Below are 19077 nucleotides of genomic sequence, written 5' to 3'. Positions count from 1 at the left end.
CAGTGAGCACCAAATTAACACAAGAATGAGGCGAGAAAGCCTGGTGCTTCAGGGACTAGCACAGACAGGCATACCAAACACTATATTTCTCCAACTATATTCCCCCTAAAAGCCGTGAACACTAGGAACCCTATGAATGGGAACGCAGCCTGGATCAGGGTTTGCTGCTCTGTGCAGCATCAGGACACACTCCCCAAGTGCAGCACACTTCATGTGGGAATTCATTTCCTGTCACTGCAGGTCAAGCACCCAAGTTGGGCTAGTAACTGCCAATCAGCATCCGGCTAACACATATCTATGCAGCACACAGTTGCCAAACCCCAGTAAACAAGCATCTTCTGAGCATTTCAATGAGCAGGCTTGCTATAAATGAGTTGCACTGTGCATGCAAATTTCCCAGGACTGGATTTGATCTATAAGTTACAATATAAGACACTAATTACACAAGTCAAGTGCACCGACAGCTGCATCTTACGACTGTGTTAGCATTTCTGCTTTGATAATATATAACACCACATGTGGCGCACATACAAACACATCACCCCCAGTCACCTGCTAATTTCTAAAGAACCCACCCCCTTTCCTTTAAAGGGAAAACACATGATCAGCAAATTTGTGGATATATCAATCAATCAATCAAAGTGAAAATATTTATATGTATTATTAAAAAAAACATTAGTAGTAGTAGTAGGGCTAAACTATAGTAATAATAATAGGCAGAAGTATAATAATATTAATTTTATTAAACTATATTAGTTCTTTACATTAGTTCCAATTTGGGTTTAGCATAAAAAAATATATATTTCATTGCATTTTATTATATTAGTAGTAGTAGTATTAGTAGTATTACTACTTTTATTAATAATAATATTAATGTTAATATTTAATAATAATTATACTACTTATAATAATAGGTTTTATATATATATATATATATATATATATATATATATATATATATATATATATATATATATATATATATATATATATATATATATATATATGTTTTTTTTTTTTTTTTTTTTTTTTTTTTTTATAAATAGACATTTTTCCATTATTTTGATCATATGAAGTGGCCATATATGCATTAATGCATTTATAAAATACATTATAGATGTTGTTTTTATTATTATTATTATTATTATTATTATTATTATTATTATTATTATCATCGTTAATAATAAGAATGTTTTAAATGTCTTTTTATAAATACAACAATCCATGTAAGGCCATTTTACATGATTAAATTGATTTAAAATGGAGAAATATCAAAAAAATTAAATGCAAAAAAATAGTGGTATGATCAAGGTTTAAGTCTATTTAAATATATTATATTTAATACTTTACAATAACAAATTGTAATGAGCTTGATATCAAAATAAGAGCTGTCTATGTTGGGCCCACTTTATTTAGACTAATGTAAGCAAGCATGTGAGTAATGTAATGACCAGCGCTTTCAGCACACAGAACTGTTCTCACAGTCAGGCAAGATCAGCATACGCCAATGACGCACCCTCACCACGTGATACTCACTTGACGGTGCGTAGGTGCTTGGAGCTGTGTGGAGACATAAGTTTGAAGACCACATCCAGCCCTCGGTTCTTCCCCAGCAGGTCAGCTGTGGTCACTACAACACCAGATGTGTGATTAACACAACAATAAAACGTCTTTGCAACATTGCTGAACCCAACACTACTGAAGATTGCATTTCACAGCGCAGTATACTGGATCCCCCGTCAATCTTGAGCAGGGGCGATCGTTCTCCACAACTTTAGACTCAAGGGGGAATTTTAGGAGACCAAACTGCCCAGATGATATTTCTCCTATTAATACATTGTGCTTGCTACAAGGCTAGCTAGCATCATAAACACTGACGGTCGCTGCGGTGGAATCTCTTCGTTGTCCCAGGGTACGCAGACTATACGTCTAGTGTTTCCAAAAATATATATATTTCAATTTTTATGATAAAGCATAACAGACTTTTGGATGCCTTTTTTTGGAACGGTGCATTTCTCACAGTTACAACCCGAGAGCTGAACTTCATGCGCCAGTTTCGTTCACAGGATAGCTGGCACATGACTGATAAACAGACCTCACACTGCATACAGCAAAAACACAACTGCATTTGAAATAAAAAACAGAAAAGGCATATTTGCATTTTAAGTTACCTGTTATCGTATTTTCCACTGGTGGAATCGCATACAAAGAGTAAATCAAAGATGGAGGCTAACCTCCCTCTGCCCCATGCAGAGCAAAATCACAATATATTCTTCAAGTTAGATTTGAATACGGCAGATGCATAAATAAGGTAATAGTGGCATTCTAGAACAATAAGTGCTAACGCTTGGTTTGCAATTTCACCAGAACACTTTATAGCTGGAAAAGTGTAATGAAAGATGGGAAAATAACTACATATTCAAAGAAGAGAACAGACACGCATCAAAAGAAGCTATTTTATGGGAATTATATTAAACCACAGAGGTACACAAGTAGAAAGTAGAGTCATAAAAATATGAGAAATGGAACGAGACACTTTTTAGTATCGAACTGGATTATGAAACTAGCTAGGTATTCGTTTCAGATGCTACTATGTTTTCAATTCAGTTACACTATCGTTCAGTAGTTAAGAAATTAATACTTCAGCAAGGATGCATCTAATTAATTAAATGTGAGAAATATAATAAACAAAACCTTTTCAAAATAAATGATCTTCTTTCTATTCAAAGAATTCTGATAAAAATTTATATATTATATATATATATATATATATATATATATATATATATATATATATATATATATATATATATATATATTATCATGTTTCAAAAAAAAATATTTGCAGCAAAACTGTTGTTCAGAACTGTTGTGACACTCAAGAGCAATAATGCTGAAAATTCTATTTTGCATCAGAGTTATAAATTACATTTTACAAGACAGCAAAAGTCCTTTCAAATTGTAATAATATTTCACAATATCACTTTTTATTCAAATAAATGCAGCCTAGGGAAGTATAGGAAAGCACAAAGAAAAGAAAAGAAAAGAAAATGTATTTGTATTTTTTTTATTTAGCTTTTTAAGATTTATACTGTCACCCCAAGTGAGAATCATTCATGCAAAATTGAAAACTCACTGTTTTTGAGTCAGAAAAATTATTTAGTTTATTTAACTGTATCTCATTTACTTTAAGTCAAGAGTAGTGTGTAGCTTAGGAAGGCGAAAATGAACTCACCAGAGGAGCAGAAGACTCTGAGAACCCAAAGACAGGCCGCGGCTCTCCGGGCGTTTTCTGTATTCTGCTGCAGCAAACCCAGAACCACCAGAACTGCATCTGCCTTCTCTGCTTTCAGACCAATCTGACGATCTGAGGGAAATAAGAAAATTATGTTCCTCTTTGACATTCATTGGTCTTGCTTTGACAGTGTTTTGCTCACTACATGGATCTGGGAAGGCAAAAATGTTGAGCTGTTGGCAGCTGCGATGAATCTGATTGCTTTGGTTTGGAGATCAAAACCACATTCGCTGGGATGTGTGATGGGGAAATTTGGGATATCAAAGGGACATCACCACTTTCAAAATCACATTTTAAAAATATCTGATTCATTTTAACTGTGATCCCAAGCGATACACGAGATCAGGTTTCAAGTTAACACAAAATCATTTTTACTTTTTAATGCACGTTCCTCGATTTACTGTGCAAAATGCGTGAATAAACAAATGTAGTAAATAAGCAAATAGATGAATCATTTTTAATTAATTACTAATATTACCATTCTAATCTAGGCAATACAGAAAAGCAATTTTTTTACATTGACAGTCATTGTTTAGAAGTGTTTTTTATTATTTTTTTTAAATATATATATTTTATGAGAGATAACATTTGGCCAATATTATAATTCTACAGTAATTTATCTAAAGATATTAAAAATAAAACACTTAAGACTAAAATCCATCGTTTTAAATGCTACGATTGAATTAAGATTTCATATTGAAAATGATTATCCAACATTTTAGTGTTATTAATGTTATTGAAGTTTAACTATAAGCAAGGGTCAGATTATGACCCAATATAATCTAAATGTACATGAATGCACAATTAAATATAAATTTTATAACTGATTAACCGATACATATAACAAATATTATAAAAATTATAAAAAGAGTAACTTTTTTTCAACCTCCTCCTCCAACCACCTTGCAGAGACAATTTTTCCATAATAAGTTTCCAATAAACCCAAGCTGATTATCAATCATATAACGTGTCACATTAGAAAAGTCAAATGGGTTGCAAAAGCAACTTTATGTTTTATGATTTATAATGGTTTGCATAAAAATGTGAAGCTAGAAAGAGAATTGATTGGCAACCAGTACATTATTCCATTTTCTCCTTCTGTGTTCTACAAAATAAACTGTCACAGAAATTTTGAACAGCATAACAGTGAGTAAATGATGATAATAGTTCATGTTTTGGTGAACCATCCTTGTAAGATGAAAAAAGCAGAGTAATGAAAGCATTCTAGGAAGTTACAGTATTTCCATACAGTACATCAACTATTTATGAATCTGGAACTAGTGCAGATCATTGCACCATTTGAAACAGACGGTGGTCTCTGCTTTGTAAATGCAAGTGGATTATTGAAAAGTTGGTGTGGGGTGGAAAATGTTGTCCGTAAAAACCCACCGCCCAGAGAGGAATGCGACAGAAACCATTCAAACTCAACATCCTGCAGGCCCACCATGACTACAGGCGCTTACAAAAACACAAAAAATCCTGTTTGCGAACCAGTTTACGCTCTCAACAGATGGAGTTTGTTTTCAGCCATGTTTTGTCTCAATGGCAAAGAGTTGTGAGGATGAAGGAAAACAAACCCTGCTGATTTGACTGGTTCACCCTGTTGCCGGGGTTCATTGGGACAGACATCAAAGTGCAAGAGTGGAATGCTGACAGACACTAGATCCAGTGAGGGATCAAACCCCCTCGCTCCTTAAATTACACAACATCTAAACACTGACTGTGTCTGTGCTCAGACGGCGACCTCTGACCCCTCAGGATTGAGGGCTTTTACCTGACCCGAGAGCGACCCTACACATGCTGTCTGCACCCGCAGGCGAGATGTGATTTGTGGGCATTCTCCACATTAGAGACTTCTAATTTTGGCGAGGTGCTATTTATAGCACTCCAGCGATTAACTCAGAAAATACTCAGCACTAAAGATGATCATGTATTACAATTTAAAATAAAATAAAAATGATGTTTCCAATATTTATCGCTTTTTTTTTAAAGTGCATCTTCACACTGAAAACTGCATTTGAAATACATTGAACACACTCCTCACACTATTTATACTATAAAACGGCACAGAACTGTTTACACGTACCGTATTTTTCGGACTATAAGTCGCACCTAAGTATAAGCCGCATTAGTCCAAAAATACGTCATGACGAGGAAAAAACATATATAAATCACATCGGACTATAAGTTGCATTCATTTAGACCCAAGAACCAAGAGAAAACCTTACCGTCTACAGCGGCCAGAGGGCGCTCTATGTTTTCAGTGTAGGCTACAGGAGCACTGAGCAGCATAGAGCGCCCTCTCACGGCTGGAGACGGTAATGTGTTCTCTGGGTTCATTGATCTTGGTTCATGTCAAATTAATTTTAATAAATAAGTCGCACCTGACTATAAGTCGCAGGACTAGCCAAACTATTAAAAAAGTGCGACTTATAGTCAGGAAAATACGGTACGTGATTTGTTTTGTCACCAGTAAAATAACACCATCATACTCAACTAAAATATTTTTTTTTTTGTCTCTTAGCCCTGCCCCCTCATCACTCACCACGGTAGCCCACTTTGGCCAGCAGGTGCAGCAGCGGCAGTAGGATGGTGTAGTTGGGAGTGAAGCTGCGGGCTGAGTTCACCAGAGCCGTCAGCAGGGCCTCGCTGCCTCCTTTCGATATCATGTGATGAATCCGTCTGTCTGAGCCTACAGGAAACAGCCACCACCATTTCACAAAATGTCAAATTTAGGCTGATAACTCGTACGCTAATTATGCCACTGGCGTACTATCGCAAGATGATGTCTGGGTTTATTTTCGACTTTCTTTCAGAACTTGAATAAATTTGCCTAATTACTTTATAGTGAATTAATTTCAAATTACAGGATTAGTATGGTACTGTTCCACCCCTACAAGAGTATTATTTGATAGATTTGTTGGTGAGTGATATACAAGAATAAGGCCAAGATATGAAAATAAACAGCATTGAAACAGTTGAGTTTATATAATTAGATCCTGGGAGAAATGTGTATTGACGTCACGTCTCCTTTCACCAGTATTTTCAATGTTATTAAGACTGCTTTAAAAGATTTGGTTTTGAAAGTAATGCCTCTGGATTATTGTAGATTTAAAAAAATTAAAAATGTCTGGCTTCTCAAGGTGTCCTGACTTAAATCAAGTACTTTATGTACATTTGTTCATTTAACAGAAGCTTCTATCCAAAGCAAACTACAAATGAAGACAAATTGAAATGTGCAAGAACAAGTAGAGAGTTTATCTTTAACTTCACAAGAGATTTTTACTGTTGTAATTGACTTATCTTTATAGTTGTGATAGTCTTATCCGTATTATGTAGCCAGAACAATATTTTATAATTCTTTTAACTAAAATGGTTGCGTTATCTTGCTTGGCCTAATTTCATTACTAGCATTTTGTATTGTATAAATACACACAAATATAATATTCACACATTTTGCATATTCAACAGGATGATTGGAACTGTGCCAATTACCTTTAGTTTATTGTTGTTTATTGTTGTTTTGTTTTATTTTTTTGTTCAGGTTATGCATCACACTTAATAACCAAATACAATAGCGTCTGGAAAAAAACATTATTAGGGGCAAAATAGTTGTTTTGTGATGGAAATGAAATGTTTTCAACAATAAGTTATCATTTTAGACCTAAATCAATCTATAAATCAATAAAATAAATAAAAATGTAACAATAATTTAAAGAAAATATAAAATAAATAGTATACAATTAGTTCTTAAATTTTGTACAATAAATTAAATTGGCCTGTGTTTATTTCACTCTATTTAAAAAAAGTATATATATATATATATATATATATATATATATATATATATATATATATATATATATATATATATATATATAATAATTATTATATTACACTACATTAGATTTTTGAGGAAAATCTGGGTTCAGAACAAAAAGATATTAGAAATGTAGCAAAAATAAATAGGTGAAGGCATGGTAAACTATTTTCAAAACCCTTTTAGATCTAAATCAATCAAATAAATATTTTTTATAACAATTTAAAGAATATATAAAATAAATATTATACAAATAATGACAAATAAATATTTCAATATTTCACAAAAGTTTAAATGTTAGCTTCATACAAATCAATCCCTAGGACATGCAAGGGCCCAAAATTGAAAACACCCATATAAAGCTGGTCTGTGGCTTCATTGGCCAAACAAAGTGGCTTCACTTTTCCTGCTCGATGAAACAAATTCCAGCACACTTGCAATCAGTGCAGAGATGTGACAGAAAACATCTGGCTGTAGAAAAAAGGGCATCTCACCTGCTGACAACAGTTCATCCAGGACGTTGAGGATGTTCAGCATGTTCTCCTTGTCTCCAGCATTCTGTAAAGAGAACGGAAAGAGCAGCACGCTTAAAAACTCAACCTGGCCTCTGCATTAAGACTTCCTATAGCGTCCACACAAAATGTGGCTAAACAACCACACAACAATGTAAGCAGCTCCAATAAAGCATTCACAGATGACATCACTATTCACGCCCCATGTGAGATATAAAGTGTTGAGTGCTTCCTGGCTGGCACAGCAAAAATCCTCCGGCATTACGTCCACTTGCAGAATGCATTGGGACATGTACCCCGGCGTGGTTAAAAGCAGCAGCAGTTGACGGGTAGGCGGTTGGGGGCTGTAATCCTCAGAGAAGAAACTCCACAGCTGGGGATTCAAGCTTCAGCTCTCATTATAGGGCAAAAACGACAGAAAGAGAGCGAGAACACAACATTGTCCTGCCTGCATCTCTGCTGGCCGTGTCTTTCTGACAGTAGCCATTGAATCCTATTAAGCATCTCCACAGCCAACTGCACCGCAAAGAGATGTGTCCTGCCAGGGAGCTGTCACTCTCACCCACATTATTCAACTGACAAAAGAGACCAGTGTCTGCAGAGCATGAAAGTACATACAGTACAATGCTTTAAAAGTCAAGTGTGGAGGAATATTGTTTGCCTCTATTATAATAGATGTATTCTTGACACAGGGTTATTTTAGTATTATTTACAACTATCATATAATGCAAAAATGTTTCATTAGTAGTTTATTATATCTATCAAATCAATCAATCAATTACTAACAATTATTTTGGCTCTGGAGAGGAGTAGAAAATAATGCAGGATTTATTGTATTTTAGCAAAAAACGACTGCAAGTTTAGATTTTTTTTGTACTTGTTGTTTTATTCCTTTTTATTGTAAGCTAAAAAAAGCCATCTAGACATTTTAGCAAAAAAATCATAAAACTTGGAAAAACCTGAGGGTTAGTACGTGAATTTGGGGGGAACTATTGCTTGAACTTTATTTCAGCTGCTTTTATTCATTATTTTTTTTTACATTTATGAGGGCATCATTTTTCTAAAAGCATGCATACAACACACACATTTATGCCAAATCTCTTAATTAAACCAATGTTTCATTCAAAATCTCTGATAAGGACATTTTTAGCCCTCCGAATTTCATTTCCAGGGCATTTCTGACACACTCGTTGACATTTTCACTCCATAACCCCATTAATTTCTGCCCCTGAAGGTGACTGGTTTTAATGAAGAAACCACAATTCACTGAGGATGAACTTTCACACTAGTAGAACGGAGCGTGTGCCCGTTCTTGGAAAATCCATGGCCTGCCATCACCACCTGGGCTAATTCCATGCAACCATGTTAATAACTCAACATTAATGATATAACTAGCCTAGAGAGCCAGCTGGCACATCATTAGAGCATTATTTGCCCAACAATCTTTTAACACAATAATCCAACGGCACTTGAAATTATGAATAATGACATCTTTTTTAGTCCGGCTTCGCCTATGCCAAACTACAATCAGAAACCGTTAATGTTTCCCATCTGCCAATCGGAAGAAGGTAGAGTGGTTATATACTCAAGGAACCACTTGAAAGTGAAACATTTCATATCCCCCATTCATTTTTAATACTCTAATGAGGAACATTGACTACCTCTTAGTGCACACCATTAACTTTTAGGAGGGTGGCAGGAGCGAGTCAGGAGAGCTTTGGCTGGGAGCCGGTCCTTTCAGGCCAAACAATTCTGAATAGCGCAGAAAATCTATTAAAAGTTATTCTGACACACCTTCAGAATGATTTAGTACATCAAAGGCAGGACCTGCCTCAGCAAGTCATACAAGAGATATAAAACAGGAAGGGAAAAGCAGAGGAAGAATATGAAGAAAAAAAAAACTAACTCCGACACGGCACCCTGAGCGTCTGTGTCAGTCTCAATTTGAATTAGCAGGAATCCCATTTCAGGCACCAACAGCTCCGTGTCAAGGACAGTGAATTTGGGACTTATTGCTACGTTTGATGCCAGTCATGGCTGGAGGAAGGCGACACGCTGGCTGTGGATAATCGTGACGGTATTACTAGCTACCCTTGTCAGTTTGCGTTGTAATAAAGGAGTCGATTCTTCAGAGCCGAGGCCACAGGGCCAATGCCGAGCAGCTGCAAAGGATCCTTATTTGAACTGACAGGACATACGGGGACACGTTTTTTGCCCAAACAGTTAATATATAATTTTATATTTGACTTCAGGCTACAATACAACACTATACTAGTTAAAATAAAACTAAAAACCTAGTGATCCTTTATAGGATTATATGATTAAGATCAATCACTTTAACAATAACATTTAGATATGCACTCAAGTCTATAATGTTATGCGTTCTCTGTCCCTTCAAATGTTGTTTTGCTCTGGTGAGATCAGAAACCTTTTAAAGCTTGCGTTTAATCACAGCGAGCTCATTGCTGTACTTGTTTCCTCCCAAACCACTTTTCCACTTTTTCTTACAAGCCTCTTATCGACATAGGGGGAATAAATCTCATCTTATGGTTTTCACTCTCAATTAAGCGCTTTGACGCATACACTAAATAATTTCAGCCCTTCTGAGTTTGATTTTCATGCTAGAGGTAGAAAGTTATCGGGAATTCGGCACGTCGCCCTCCTGCGAGCATAGAAGGCCTCAGCGGCTCATTGGCAGCAACTGATATATACAAATCACTGATATGAAATCAGTCACCGCAAGCTGTAGAAGTAGATAAAAATCACATTTAAATGTTTATGAGGCATTTTAGGTTTATGAGACATTTTGGGAGCGCGACCAATCTGCTCAAAACAGATATGGAAAACGATAAACCAAAAAAGAATGTTTACTGGTCCACACATCTTTCATTATAAACCAATAATAACGATGATGTTGATGCTTGCAGCTATGCCATTACTCTCTCTCTCTCTCTTTCTCAATGGTTTGAATAAGACACAACCATTATTAACTACTGCCAATAGCATACACAATACCCCAATCAAATCTGCAAATACAGGTCACATCACCAAATTTGTTCAGTTAACTTAAATCACACAACTCTATAGAATATTTATTCTGACAAATGGGGCATTCTGCAGTGAAGTGTACGAAACATATTTACATTTACAAAAAAAAAAAAAAGTACAAAAGCAAAACAATGCAAATTGATCGCAAAAATATGACAAAACATGCCTTTTGTGTTTGTGCGCGTTCGGCATTCGCGAATCAGTCTAAACGAACAATATACTACGTGAAAGGGAAGACTAATTTAAAAAAGTAAGCAACAGATTATTATTTTGGAGTAAATGTAAAAGGCTTCAAAACACTAACTTGATGATATTCATACTCGGCTTTAATAAAAAGAATATTAATTAAATTTTAAACGGTTAAAATATAAACCAGAATTGATCTCTCTCCCTCTCTCTTTTACTGATAGTTTAAGCATTTAGTGGTCCATTTATTTATATGTATATCTGCTGAGAAGAAGAGTTCTGCTCCAAATACCATGTTTAAATGTTTAAATTGATGTCAGTAGTAATAAGCTGCTATATTTTATATGGAGCAGCGAACCTCAGAGATCTGATCAAATAAAATCTCACTATAATTGAACATTTTATGGTATTATATTATTCATAGAAGTCTGCAAAGGGTATATTTCTAAATGGCAATCGCAACTAAAGCGTTTTGCATGCTGCTCCCTATAACCATTAGGTATTAATATAATCCAATATACGCATTGCAGTCTAGTGTAACAAACTAAAACAAAACTAAGTTATAAAAAAAAAAAATCAAGCACTGTACAGTATTCGATTGCATACATTAACAAACTCACTTCAAGGGGGTAAACATGTTAACATTAACCGCGGGCTATTTTTTATGGTACTGAGAGACCATGTCATTTATCTTTCTCACTCATCACACGGAAAGTGTCCTGCATGTGTGGGTAGTGTTCCCAGCATGCCTGCCTGAATCTGTGGGCCTTTCCTAACCTTCACGTGTCAAAGTAGAGAGAGAATCCAGATGCACTTGTTCACAAACTATGCGCGCTTACCTGCAACGTGCTGATGAGGACCTCGAGTCCACTGGAGCTCGGCGCCGCCATGGTGGGCCTCGAGCGTGCTGAAGAATGGAAAGAGGAAGGAGAAATGAAAGAGAGGTTAGAGTGACACAGAGGCAGCACCTTCTCCCTCTGCGTTTTTACAAGACAGACGGGTACAGTTAAAGCCAAGAGGGGTTCAGCTTGTCGCCTGAAACTCTATCTCCGTCAGATAAACCCGCGGGCTGCTCCAGTTGTGCACGGACATTGAGATGAGGCTCCTATTAAAAGGGCCTGACTAGACACAGGGATTAAACCAAGCCGAGCATTTCGCAGGAGAGAGGACACGGCCTGGAGGGATATCAAGAGGCTGAGGAATCTTCTAGTGTGTGTGTGTGTGTGAGAGATAAAGAAGTGAGTGAGAGTGTGTGTACATTCGTGAGAGAGCTAATATAGTCAAGCTGTGCTTAAACATCGCCTGGCACTGACTTTATAAAGATGATCTATCCTCTGAAATGAATCTCGATGGAGTAAATTAACGTGATTAGTATGGGAGACACACTCACAGCTGTGTTTTTGTTGCCATCCTGGCTAACAGGGAATGTTGGCAGAACATTGGCTAATGTTCTGGCAAGGTTCTGTCAAAGTTAAAGGCTCTCCCTCAAACATTACTAGAATGTTAGATGGTCTTTAATAGCGTTCTCAAAAAAAAAAGAGAATGTTCATTTTCTTTTCTTTTTTCAAAACGTTTTAGTTCTGGATGAAGTTTTAACATTACTACTTGTTTGAACTTTATCTTTTTAAACATTACAGAGAACATTCAAAAGTAAAGCCACCATAATGTTTGAAAAAATGTTTGAATGGACAATTCCCTTTACGTAGCGAACATTTAGAAACAATGTTTTCATAACTCAATGAGACTGTTCACAGAACCTTATATATATATATATATATATATATATATATATATATATATATATATACACACACACACACACACACACACACACACACTTTATGGAACATCATCTAAATGTAACTTTTTCTATGTTACTACTTTCTACTTGTTTCAGAACATACAGAGAACATTCAGAAATAACACTTTCATAACCTAATAGAAAGATTATCAAAACATTCTTAGAATAGATTTTTGTTAGCTGAGAAAAAAAGGCATTTAATGCCAGGAACAAACAATGAAATATATGTTTGTGTTACCAAAGCAAAAGGCTTATAACAGCTTTATTGCTAATCGTGCTTTGGCTCAGTTACATTTAGCAGATTAATGCATGCAAAAACATATGTGATTGACTAGAAGTTCCAAAAACTTCAAAAGGGGACAATCTTCTACAAGAAATTGTAATTGACTTGTTTGCTTTGGTGTAAAAAAATTACATACAATGAAAAAAAATTACACAGCCATTGTGCACAATTTAAAATTCTGACTTTGCAACTGTGAAAAATCATACATTTTGCATTTTGAGATGTCATTTTTTTTTTTTTTTTTTTTTTTATAGTTTGTTAGTTTATCATGGTCATGCCATTCACAATTACTGTACAGGTATGTCACCAATAGTCACTTTTGTTTCTGTTTGTATTCCTCCAAAGGATTTAAGAAAGCAAACCTAAAAATCTAGTCTCCTGAGCTACAGTACGATAAAAACAAAACAAAGAAACAATACACTTGTGTTCCAAGGGGTGCACATACAACTAAAACGAAATAATGAGAGAGAACCAATACCTGTAAGTTCGCGTCAGTCTATAAAGCAGGTTCAGGTCATAACATCTCTATATAGAGATTCCCAGGGCTCAGATATTATTACAGTACAGTTGCCTGTGTTCGAGTTATGTTACAGCTATAATTTTCCACATGCAGTGCCACGAGTGTCATCAACATATGACAAAGTGCTTTAACATGGAATAAACACGCAAACATGCGTTCACACATGAATACACAAGTAGCTGTTAGGCGACTCACGTTAATGGAGCTTTCTCATATGGAAACCTCAGTTAATAGCCTGTTTTCGAAAATGTCATAATTAAATCATAATCTAATTAGTTATAATAACAATAATCCTACAAAATGACTACTGAGGATAATTGGTACTTGTAACAGTTGTGTGTCTCTAAATGCTACACCCACTCTCTTTCGAAGGTTATGCTACTGCATGAATTGGCATATTCAGCGCATGATCATGCAAAGACAAAATGCTGACGTTTTGGAAAAAAGCAAGCTAAGCCATCCCAAAGCTTATGAGTGACAGCTTTTTGGCAAAGCTACATGTGGTGAAAGTGTGTGGGAGGCCGGTGTGTGTAATCGATGCCAAGAAAGTTTCCGTCTTCAAACTCTGTAGGAAGGTTTGGGTCATTTGTACAAAGTAAAGACGCGCGTGCACACAGCACTTCCACTATTATGTAAAGGAATGAAAGTTCTGTCATTACTCACTCTCTTATGGCTCAAAACCTGTTTACCTTTCTTTTGTGTCAGGGACACTCGTTTCCATACAATGAAAGTGGGCTGAATAAAGTTACAATGACCAAAAGGCACCATAAAATTATCATAAAAGTGGTCCGTGTTACCCAGTTGTAATCTTCTGAAGACAAACAACAATTTCGTGTGAGGATCATACAGCCATTTACGTCATTATTTACTGAAAATCTATTAAATGTTCATAAGAGTAAGCCGCGATGGCGAATTTATAATGAATCTTTGTTTTGAATTGAATCTTTCGAATCAGACGGCCCACAAATTCGATTCAATTGATTCCTTGGTTCTTGAATCCAACTCACTGACGCAAATGTGTTTTAAAACGTAAAGCTAGCTATCATATCGTTTCCACATCATTAAACACATAATTAAAATGTGCTGTAATGTTCCAAATTACTAAAAAACATCATACATGCGTCATAAAAGTGGTCCATAAGATGTATAACCTTCTGAAGGTCACAAGAAAATTTCAATTTGAGGAACATACAGAAGTTAACATCATAACTGAATGAAAATCTTTTTAAATGTTCATGAGAGAAACTAGCAAGGACAATTTTTTTATTTGTTTTTTAATTCGAGTCAAATGTTTTGAATCAGATAAATCACAAATCTGGTTCTGGAGGTGTTGAGCTCCATACAATGACTCAAAGGCACCGATTTAACGCGAGTTGAATCTTAATTAAAAGCTATAGTTTAGCCTCAAAAGACATATAATGTAACTAGTTGAATAAAGTGAGTTTTAATCATAGTTTATTGGTGCTTTTGTGTCCATCCACAATTATTTCATTTGAGTCAGTATGATAACAATTTGTATTCTTTTATTCAGTCTCTTTGAATCTTCATGAGAATAAAGCAGCACAGTATCTCTTCAAATTTACACTCGCCCTACATTTCTCAGACCTTATAATTATCTCAATCATGGGCACAGTTTAATCTGCCGACTACACTATTATGGGGAAGATGACTTAAATGTCCCATCAGGCCAAAGCAAGAATATTGTGTCCGGCTGCAAACACACAGCTATTTTTACCACTGTTTTAGGAAACTGAACGTAAGTAGAGGACATGAATCCTGGGCGATGACAGCTCTAGTGCAACTGATGAGATCAAGATGTTGTTCAGAGAAATCAAAGCGAGGATAGGCACCCTACAAATGCAACACTGCAAACCTATAACCAGACTGACAAAAAGTTGGCCTGAATCGGCCACTATTCATACGGGTAGGTTTTCCATTTAGTAAAAGCGGGCATCTGTGATAGTTCAGTTGCTTGGATACTTTCAGCTCGAGATTCAATTTGACATTGAAAGTACATTTGTGAAAAAAATATATTTACCTGACCACCAGAACTTGCGCAGAACAAAACAAGAGCAGCACCTGTCATGCCCTTTTATTTGCAGTGCGTCATCAAACCGTTTTGCATTAATGGTCCGATCAAAGAAGAATGTTTATAGTCAGCAGCTGATGAAGGCTTATGTGCGTCGGTTTCATTAGCTGATTCGCTGGCAGTTACCCGAGTCCTTCCTCTACAGTCAGGGGGATTTTGTTTATGTTTATGGAGCCAAAAAAGACGGCTGTCGGCCTACAAATAAGCTGAGTAATCTTTGCAGAGGGAACGCAGACCATATGTAGCCCAGCATTTGCATTAATTAGCATTTTCCAACTTCATGAACTTATTGCTTAAATCCTTAAACTATCCATATATATATATATATATATATATATATATATATATATATATATATATATATATATATATATATATATATAAAATGCTGACTTTTAACACTGCCATGAAATGTAACTAAAATGGCTTATTAATTTGAAATGAATAATAAAACAACAACAACAACACACATTTAATAATTAAACTGATTGTAAATTTAGATGAAAAACTTGAAAGCGAAAATGATCTACATTACTTGGCTGAATAGGAGTTATTATTGTTTTTGAGAATTATTTATTACAATTAATAATACGAATCAGAAAAATACATAAAAAATATGTATAATATTGTTGTTGAAAATTTCATATACAGTTAAGAAGAAGAAAAATTGAATAAAAAAATCAGAAACATACAATATCAATAAACACAACAGAGTTGTTTATGATGTGGTAGTATAAGTAGTAATAATAATAACATTGTTGTTGTTGTTGTTGTTGTTGTTGTTGATGATATTGAGAATTCAATTACATTTAAGAATAAAAAAATAGAAAAAATACAATATAAAGCCATTTTTGTTGTATTGACAACAACAGCAACAACAAACAAACAAATTTAATAATGAAAAAATAAATAAGATAATTAAAAATGAAATGAATAACAATAATAACAATAACAGTAATATTAATAATGATAAAAATTTAATTACACAAATAATAATAATAGTTTTTATTTAAAAATAATAATGTTAAAGAAATTTTTATTATATAAAAAATTACAATTTAGAGTTATTATGGTAATAATAATAATAATAATCATGCTAAGGAAATTGTAATTATATTATAAAAAATACAATTTAGAGTTATTACGGTAATAATAATAATAATAATGATAATAGTTAAACATTTAATAAGACAAATAATCATTATTATTATAACAATAACAATAAGTCTGCCAAGTCAAACACTTCTCCGTCACACCGACACTTCTGCCCCAAACAGTCTGCCAGAGAAACAGGTGATCCTAAAAAACTCATGCTATTGGTTGAGCAACAATGTGACACGTCTGTATGTTCGAATAAACAGAGGAATTTTTAAAGTGCCACAGTGTTTACACTCTTCAGAGAACGTCAACACACAGCTTCGCACATTCAAGTGGAATTATAGTGAGTATTTTCAACCCAGTCAGATGTGTGTTATTAATTGTAAACAAAACTAAACTAAAATTAGTGTGTTTTAGGTAACAGAAGCCTGATACCCAGAAGGGACCTTGACTCCTTCCCAGGCGTACAGCGATGAGCTGACGCAGGACATGTTAACAACAGCTCCGGGTACAGCATCCATCTTCACCTCTGTCCTGTTCCGAGTGACCCGGTCACTCATTATCCGACTTCAGACGTATTTCACAAGTTCGGGTTTCAGAGCTGAGTGAGTTTCCACCCCACCATTTGTTCCCAGGCTAAAATAAGAATTAGCAGCTCTTGCTAATTGCAGCTATGATCAAGGCCTCAGCATTTTATTTTAGTTACCTCTCAAGTCCATGAAAGGTAATTGGTTATGGCAATAATCTTTCGGCAGGTTAGAGATTTGGATAAACACCAGGATTGATCAGAAAGTAATTCTCATCTGAACTGATATGAGTTTACAGGTAGGAAGTGTGCCAAATGAATTTTAAAAATCTTGCCTGGGCACTGCTAGGGGTTACAGTTTGACACTTTGTGTGGTAATTTGGCAGAATGGAAGCTTGTTTGGAATAACACTTTGAAGTAAAATTACCATGCCACAGTAAATGGGAGCTTAGCTGGGTAAAATGAACCATTATAATGAGAGCAATGAGCTTGGCATAACATTCAACACCATGTTGGAACATGGTCTTGTGGCCGATCATGTGTAAAACAAACTGAAGTTTTTATTGCAGAGGAGGCATGCAAATGCTTTTCTACAACACCATAAAAACTGAAAATACTATCTGAATATATTAAGATCAACTTAGCGATGAAACTAATGCTGATAAATTTAGTTTCCAATGGTGAAATAAATAATAAAACATGAAAATGCTTCACACACACACACACACACACACACACACACAATATGATGCTTAAACACTAGAGGGCAGTATATGAAACATGACTTAACATGCCACAGTGACAACACATCATATCAAAATGGAGATAAATGTACCGAGTCATGTCAATATTGTTGTTCCACAGATAACAAGAACAGCATGAAGCACATTTAAAATAAATCATCATGCATCAAAAAAGTTGTAGACACAGCACAAGAAAACTCGTATTTAATGAGTGCAGCATTTCTCACATAGCTGGACAGTTTGCCGTCAACTCTGACGCATCCAAAGCAAAAGACGGAACTAATTAGATGACGGTGCGAGATGTTCTCTATTCGCATCATGCCCTCCCAGCATAACTCGACATTTCCCTCGAGTACGCAGCTCTATTTAAAAACATTTTTGACCTTCATCTTAGACTGGGCTAAAGAGTAAGAGGCTTAAGTCAACAAACAAAACACCCATTCCATTGCAAACTACCCACCACCCCTCCACCATCTCTAATGCTATTGTTCAAATCTCAGCCTTTGCCATTTTCAATTGTCATTCATGCACATCACTAAAATTCAACAGACAATGACAGACAGACACACAGATAGATAAAAATAAAAAGGTAAATGGTATACCTCCATAAAAAGGTAACTAATTGCAGAGGTGTCAATGAATAAACAGGAAAACAAAGAAACTTGCGTTACTTATTTGAAAAAGTAACTCCGATATTTTCTTGTAAATTTAAAAGCGATGTGTTACTTTACTAACTATCTGAAAAAGTAATTGATTACGTAACTTGCGTTACTTGAAATATGTTATCCCAACACTGCTTCTTATTTAGAGCCACTTATGGGCAGTCAAAGTTGATGTTGATGAACATGTGTGCGCAACAAAGATGGACTTTTCTCTAAGTGCTTAGGAAGGCTCTGGTTGGCACCTCTGTTATACAGACAAATATGAAATGATAGTTTGGGATTCTCAGTTCATCTCCTACTGTTACGAAAAGGGCACTGTGAAGTTCACAGGTTCTCTGTATAGTTTGTCCGGAGCCGCTGGGAGTGCAGCAAGTGCCAAAGAACCGTGGCCAAACTTCGGCATTGAGTCAAATTAAAAGGACACGGCTTCATCCAGCCACACTGGCATATTCTATATTGACAAATGCATAATGCAAATCAAGTGCACCCCACAC

The 19077-nt window shown here is 35.3% G+C and overlaps 1 protein-coding gene across 2 annotated transcripts in view; it reads right to left on the bottom strand.

The window, feature by feature from the left end:
• Positions 1-19077, bottom strand: part of LOC128014194 (cytosolic carboxypeptidase 4-like) — a 191371-nt gene that overhangs the window by 117188 nt on the left and 55106 nt on the right. For both annotated transcript variants that reach the window (XM_052597556.1, XM_052597555.1), the window contains exons 2-6: positions 11701-11768; positions 7610-7673; positions 5841-5987; positions 3236-3367; positions 1537-1630 (exon numbers count right to left, since the gene is read on the bottom strand). In XM_052597556.1, the coding sequence (XP_052453516.1) occupies positions 1537-1630; positions 3236-3367; positions 5841-5987; positions 7610-7673; positions 11701-11751 (488 nt within the window). In that variant the 5' untranslated portion in view covers positions 11752-11768. The remainder of the gene's footprint in view (positions 1-1536; positions 1631-3235; positions 3368-5840; positions 5988-7609; positions 7674-11700; positions 11769-19077) is intronic.

The sequence above is a fragment of the Carassius gibelio genome, chromosome B25 (genome assembly GCF_023724105.1).
Source record: "Carassius gibelio isolate Cgi1373 ecotype wild population from Czech Republic chromosome B25, carGib1.2-hapl.c, whole genome shotgun sequence".
In the NCBI taxonomy this organism is placed as follows: domain Eukaryota; kingdom Metazoa; phylum Chordata; class Actinopteri; order Cypriniformes; family Cyprinidae; genus Carassius; species Carassius gibelio.
This window is presented reverse-complemented; position numbering and strand designations above follow the sequence as displayed.